General features: G+C 40.7%; 1 protein-coding gene across 1 annotated transcript; it reads left to right on the top strand.

Moving 5' to 3' along the window:
* Window positions 1-161: 161 nt before the first annotated feature.
* Window positions 162-7,209, top strand: LOC111814911 (serine/threonine-protein kinase WNK1-like; the record flags this gene model as incomplete). Its single annotated transcript, XM_023708787.1, has 5 exons — window positions 162-817; window positions 1,699-1,901; window positions 3,309-3,503; window positions 4,358-4,429; window positions 7,085-7,209. Coding segments are annotated over 5 exons (1,236 nt in total), but the record flags the coding sequence as incomplete, so codon positions are not given.
* Window positions 7,210-7,523: the final 314 nt, after the last annotated feature.

Here is a 7,523-nt window from a genome sequence, read left to right on the forward strand (position 1 = left end):
ATAACCAACTTATTTTCACATTCAAATATGGAGTGACTTTATAGAGATTCAGTCTTTCATGGACTGAGAAATAGTGATTTCCTTTGTAATTATCCACACTGGAAATTAAATATTGGGGGCTACAGTTTTTAATCTCACTTTGTTGTCTTTTCTTCTACCAGGTTTCCATTGCGAAGGATGATGCCCAGAAAGAGAGTAAAAATAAGGCAGAAGATGCAAAGTCTGTTCATTTTGAGTCCAGCTCATCAGAGTCCTCGGTACTATCAAGTAGTAGTCCAGAGAGTACACTGGTGAAGCCAGGGCCTAATGGAGTAACAATCCCTGGTATCTCTTCAGATGTGCCAGATAGTGCGCACAAAACTCCTTCTTCAGAAGCCAAGTCAGAAACTGGGCAACCTACCATGGTTGGACATTTTCAGGTGCCAGCAACAGCAAACAAAGTGGGACGATTCTCCGTATCAAGAACTGAAGAAAAGATCACTGAGGCAAAGAAAGAGGGACCAGAGACATCTCCTTTTAGGGATTCAGAACAAGCTGTTCCTGCCGTGATACCAAAGAAAGAAAAGCCTGAACTCTCAGAGCCTTCACATCTAAACGGACCATCTTCTGACCTGGAGGCTGCCTTTCTAGGGAGGGATGTGGATGATGGTTCAGGCAGTCCACACTCTCCCCAACAGCTGTGCTCAAAAAGCCTTCCCCTCCAGACTCTGAGTCAGAGCCTTAGCAATTCATTCAACTCCTCATACATGAGCAGTGACAATGAGTCAGACATTGAAGATGAAGACCTAAAGTTAGAGCTGCGACGCCTACGAGAAAAGTACGTTTGTTTTCTCCTGTGAAAGCAAAGTGGCCCCTATTATGAACTAGTTCAGCAAGCATTTTTGTACACACATTTGGGGAGGCTGAGACAGGAGGTTATCAAATTCAAGCCCAACCTGGGCAGTTTGGAGACTTAGTAAGATAAATGGATGGATGGATGGATGGATGGATGGATGGATGGATGGATGGATGGATAGATCTTGTCTTAAGATTTTTAAAAGGGTGAGGATGTAGCTCAGTGGAGGGCCCTGGATTTAATCTATCAAATGACTCTTGCAGTGGCACTGGACTGTATGATTATATTAGCAGGTTTTGTTAATTATTTTGGCAAATTAGATGAGAGTAGTCATTTCACCTGTCCTGCATATATGTCCTTAAACGTCAGAAAATCTTTTTCCCTTAACAAATTATCAACCTTTGTTTAGGATCTTTTTTTTTTTTGGTGGGGGGGGTCTTTTGTTTTTTGAGACAGGGTGGTTCAAACTAGCTTTGAACTTACTTTGTAGTGCAGACTGGCCTTGAGCTCAATGCTTCCCCCGGCTTCAGTTTCCCTAGTCCTGGGATTGCGGGTGTGAGCCACCACATCCAGCTGTCACTTATTTTTGGTTGGCTAGAAATTTATTGGATAATGAAGATAGCAAAATGCATTGACAAAGTAGAAATTCTCTGGCAGTACATTTGGGGAAAGTTTTCTAACTAGGTAAGTATTGGAATGCATTTAAGAGCGTATTGTTTGTTGTAGTGCAGAAGATTGAACCCAGGGCCTTAGGCACGCTATACAAACACTATCACTGTGCTACATCCCCAGCTGGAGAGTTTGCTTTGATTTATATTTGAACAAAGATAGCTATAATATTTCAATTTGTTTGTCTTCTGTAGGCATCTTAAAGAGATTCAGGATCTTCAGAGTCGCCAAAAGCATGAAATTGAATCTTTGTATACAAAACTGGGCAAGGTTCCCCCTGCTGTTATTATTCCCCCAGCTGCACCCCTTTCAGGGAGAAGACGGCGGCCCACTAAGAGCAAAAGCAGCAAATCTAGTCGCAGCAGTTTGTTGGGGAACAAAAGCCCACAGCTTTCAGGTAAAAAGCACCACACTAAACTATTTTGTTTCTGTCTCCGGCTGTTTATGTGGATGTTCTGGGAGCATCTAGCTTTCCTAATATTCTGACCTCCTTGACTCTCTATTCCTCATATTTGTTAAACCTGTTTTTGAGTCTGCAAAAGGAGAGTGATTATAATGGCTTCTTCCACTGTACTCCATCTTCATTTATAACTGTTCATTACCCTAAACATTCACCTTTCCTGTTAACTTATACAATTCATATTTAACAGAACTCTTTGACACTTGGAAGCAAGTATTTTATACTCTGTTCAGTATTCTTCCTTTTAGTGAATGACTTAGTCATAATAGCACATGGCATCAGTGTAAACATCAAATAAATTCTTGGGTAAGTCTAAGTTGTAACATCCTTGATGAAGATTTTTATTTCATATATATCAGGATAATGAACTGACAGTGCTTATAAAGAAACTATTTAAATTACAATCTTAAAATGGGCTATGGCTTGTCTACTTGAATTAGGGTAAAAAGGTTTGGTTTTATTTTTGCTTTCGTTGAGATAAGGTTTTACTCTGCAGTTCAGGCTGGCCTTGAACTCATTGTTTTTCAGTTACTGGTTTGTTTTTTGTTGTTGGGGTTTTTTTGGTAGTGGGACTTGAACTCAGGAATTTGTGCTTTCCAGGCAGGCTCTTGTCCTGCTGAACTATATCCCTGGCTTTGAACTCACTTTGTAGCCCAATCTGACCTTGAACTTGAAGGCTCCTGCATCATCCTCCCAAGTGTTGGGATTACAGACAGGTGCCTGTATTAATCATGCACTGATTAATAAAGATGTGATTATAAAGATGAGCCTATATTTGACTACAACAGTTCTACTTTTACATTTCCATGATCACTTTTTGCCCTCTTAGAAAAAGATGTTGGATTGTTATACAAATATATTGCAGGTAACCTCTGCTTAGAATTTTCCCTGACAATTCTGGAGGATTCTCAATATCGTTCTTTGCTTCCCTTCATGTTAGTAAGGACTTTTTCCCTTCATCAGTTTTTTTGTTTGTTTGTTTGTTTGTTTGTTTGTTTTGTTTTGTTTTGTTTTTGACTCATCATTAATCATTCAGTAAGACAGATTAATGGAACAAGCCTAGTACCTAAATCAGGCACGATGTCACACACCTGTTATCTGTCCGCACTGTTCAGGAGGAAGGAGGCTCTTAAGAGGGAAGCATCTGGGCCAACTTAGCAAGATCATGTGTCAAAAACAAAATTTTTTAAAGGCTAGGGAAGTAGCTCAGTGACAGAGCACTTGTCTAGCATATGCAAGGCCACGGATTTAGTCCCTGGTTCTGGTAGGGAAAATAGCAAGTGCCTGTATGTGTACTGGGAAAAGCTTTACATGTTTCCTGGAGCCATGTGTTTGCTTTGGCAGGTAACCTGTCTAGTCAGAGTACAGCTTCGGTCTTGCACACCCAGCAGACCCTCCACCCTCCTGGCAACATCCCAGACACAGGGCAAAACCAGCTGTTGCAGCCTCTTAAGCCATCTCCTTCCAGTGACAACCTCTACTCAGCCTTCACTAGTGATGGTGCCATTTCAGTACCAAGCCTTTCGGCTCCAGGTCAAGGTAAGAAATCAAAACAACCTTCATTTTCTGGAAACATTGACCTGGGACAAAAGCCAGATATGTAACCTATTATTGCCAGCTAACCAGAACAAAGCCTGCTTGTGGTACACTGATAAATACTTGGGTTGAGCAGGGAAGTTTAGTGATGATTAGAATAACTGGGCCTATTGCTCCCACTGGGTAAAAGAGCTTTTTTTCAGGGGATTACAGTGAAAAGTTATAACCTATGAGTAACTCATTTGGAATTTGCAATACAGGCTTCAGTACTAGATTGAGACTTCCTGGACCAAATTCTAAAAAGTTTTAGTACTTTCCGAAAGCTAATGTGTTTTCTTAACCAAAGTGCACTTTATAACTTCTAAGTACAGGACTGGCAACCTAAGATAACGAGCCCTACAATTTAATTTTTTCATCCATAATCTACTTTCCAAATAGTTTTATCAGTTACTGCTCAAAGCATGCCTGCAGACAAAAGAGTTTCCAATAACACTAGAATAAGAATTGAAAAGAGTTGCATATCTAGATGGAAAAGTATTTTTAAAAATACAGCTATCTCAGGTGCTTCTGCCACAGTTTCATGCAAATTAAATTGTCTCTTCACAACAAAGATGTATTTGGCTGTTAAGGAACATAAAGTAGATTGCATCATTCCTGTAAAAACAAGTTTCAGCCTTGTGCAGACGGAGAGAATCCAGGCCCGATACTTCCTTTCTCACCCAGTGGACCTCCCACAGAAGTAGTCTTTTGTGTGTCATCTTAGTGCGTTTCACCATGCCAGCCTCAAGTTTCTAACACCTTGTAGCTGTGTTCTGTCTCTTCTCCTTTCTCTGTTCTTCCCTGTTTCCCCCTCACAGGCTGTGCGAAGTTTAACTGTGCATCTGAGCAGGTGACATTCAAGCCTGGTGGCAGGAGGACCCGATTTCTGAGTACGCCCTGCTTGGCTCTTTGTGTGTAACACCTTTACTCCTTCCTTGTCCTCGTTTTCTGCTGCTTGGATCTGATGTGTTACGCAGTCCATTTTCATTTGTCTCTTGTATATCATCTATTCAGTGGCTTGGCTGAACGCTGTTACCCTCAGAAGTTTGGGTCCTCGTGTTAATTATAGTGAAAGATATCAAAATAGACTCACTTCCTTCTAGATTTGTGGCAGGGTAGACATCAAGGTTCTAGACCAGTGACGGTGAGGTGAACCTCTTAAGAGTGTTCAGCAAACAGCCTGCTGCGCCACGTGCGCCACACACGCCATGCTATGGGTTTACCACCACTGCTCTGAGCTGTGAGCCATTAAGAGCGGTGATGACTGAGATGTGGTGCTGGCTTCCTCCCTTGGCATCAGAGGAGACAGAAAGCATCTTGATCACTGATACCGAGATCCTGGCAGCAGGTAGACATTTACCTTGGTTTTTTTCCTATTATTAGAGAGTGTGTTGAAATCTTTTTTTCTTTCCAATCAAGCTTTCACATCTACTAATTGAAAAGATGCTACAAATCTGTCTTCATTGGACCTTTCTACCACTATTGTCCAAGGAATTATTAGTTCAACAAGGGTTGTTACTGTAGCATCCAAGATAAAGCATTTCTTTCTGATAAAGACCAAAGCCCAGCACTTACAAGTAAAATCTGACTTTTTAGTCTGTTTTCTGGAATTTTCCAGCCTCCATTTAAAAACAAATCACAATAGCAAGTCACCCTGTCCTCCCTATGCTTAATACAAAAACAGCACCTATCTCCTAGGGCTGTTGTACAAATCCAGCAAGCATCTGTACATAGAACAGCTGGCACTCTGAAGCACTCATGGTTTCCCTGTAATTACCCAGTACCTACCTGGCACTTAGTAGGTAGTCAATAAATGTATGTAGAAATAAAAAATTTAAAAATAAATGAAAACAAGTCTTGAGTTTAAAACAAAAAAATCTTTGTCAGCATTTGGGTAACAATCTGTTAAGGTCTCAAACTTCTGCTGTGGTTTTTTAAGTGCTTTTTAAATGCATGTGCTAAGACCATCAGTGTTCTGAATATATGGGTCAGAGGTCCTTGGACCTCTTCCCGGTGGGAAGAATTTCCTTTGTTCTTTGTAGTGACCAAATTTCAAGGTACCTTTATGCATTACATTTAACTTCATTTCCTTCACAAGTTCTACTTTTCACCTTAGTTGGTAATGCATTAGTTCCTAAGGTGGCCTTTCACCACTTTCCCCTACAAATCCCTAGTCCAGAGCTATTGTAACAAAGGAGGTGGAAGGCATTACTCAGTTTTCCAAGCATGTGTGATATGTGAACAGTCAGATCCATAATTTTTCTGGACAAACTGGCCTGGACTGTGCATATTAGCACCTTTAACACTTGAGTAAGCATTTAATTTGCATGTCCAATTAAAAAGATGAAGACATTGTTGGGCATATAGCTCAGCAGTCTAATGCCTGCCTGGCAAGCATAAGGTTGTGAGTTTAATTCCCAGTACCAAAAAAAAAAAAAAAAAAAAAAAAGCAAGGTGAAAAGACATTAATAGTTGGAGGTAAGTATTTTAATATACCTTGTCAGGCCTGTGCTCTCAACTACCTGGAATGTCTAGAAAGGAAATGCTAAGGCCTCTTTTGTGAAATACAAGATGATCAGTACCATTTTATGTAATTCTTTTAGTTTTCATCATACTCTTAAAGGTAGGTAGCATTACCCTTGTTCAGATGAAAATTATTAGAAAACCTTCATTTGGGTCCAAAAGAGAGGCCATATATCTGTCTGTTGATATCTTGCTAAACACATCCTAAGAGACAAGCCTAAAACTACAGAAGGAAAACAGGTACTTAGGAGGGTTGAGAACTTAACAGTTCTAGATACATTATACTATGCTCTCAAAATAGATAATGATTGGGAAGCACGGCTTGGCTTAATGCTCTTATTTATGTTCAAAGGTTGCTTGTCTTCCACTTACTAAGAGTTTTGTAGAAGGGAAGGGATTATCATGTGTCTAGGATGCAAAATTGTAATCGCCAATTTAAATTAACTTCAAACTGTAACAGTGTGCTAATTTTATTGGGCTTTGTAACAACCCAGCAGGAGAAACAGGAAGTGAGACAGGGTCAATAAACGCACTAGTTGGGTATTTGCAATTCAAGCAGTAAGACCTGAAAACACTATCCCAGAACGGTAATGCAAAACGTTATTTTTTTAGAAACAAAGATTGGGTTTGGAAACAGTGTACTCCAGCCAGGGGACACAACCTTGAGATAAACTGTTAAGATCAACAGCCAAGAGCCAAACATGGTGGCACACACCTGTAATCCCAGCACTTGGGAGGCTAAGGCTGGATTGCCCCAAGGCTGTAGCCAGCCTCAGCTACATAGTGAGTTCAAAGCTAGCCTGAACTACATGATGAAACCCTGTCTCATAAAAAAAAAATAAAATAACAATAGCCAGTTAGATAAACATTCTGTAGAACCATACCTATGTCAAGGACTGCTAGGTCCAACCTATCTGTCTCCCCTCCTGCTCTCTCTCGCTGGGCCTTCGTCTGCTGTTTGAAGTGTCTTAAGATTTTACACTGATGTTTCTTTAACACACTGCTTTCTCTTTGTGCTTCAGGGAAGATGGTGAAAAAAGTCTGTCCTTGCAACCAGCTCTGTAGTAATTATCTTTTCTTTCTGTTACTTTTGGTCCTTGATCGCAAAGCCTGTTATCCATGCTTTCTTTGAACTATGAAGCCTCATAACTCCCTAATTCCTAATTTGCATCTATCTCTGCACCCTTTTCTAATATACTTTAACATGCTGAATTGCTAACTGCTGGTTATAAGTCCATGTTGAGAGATCACCTCATAGTCACTGCTCTCCCTGTGAGCCTAGCTCTGTAACAGCCATGGATTGGTGTTGTGCCCATAGTTGTGCACGGGAGATGGGGGATGCCTGACTTCTAGGAAGAAAGAGCTCTACAGTCAGCAGTAATGTGCTAGAGCTGGGCATGTTAGTGCAAGCCTCTGATCACACACTCAGGAAGTGGAGACAAGAGGCTGCACTACATAGTG

Source organism: Octodon degus, unplaced genomic scaffold (assembly GCF_000260255.1).
Source record: "Octodon degus isolate 3935 unplaced genomic scaffold, OctDeg1.0 scaffold01587, whole genome shotgun sequence".
In the NCBI taxonomy this organism is placed as follows: Eukaryota; Metazoa; Chordata; class Mammalia; order Rodentia; family Octodontidae; genus Octodon; species Octodon degus.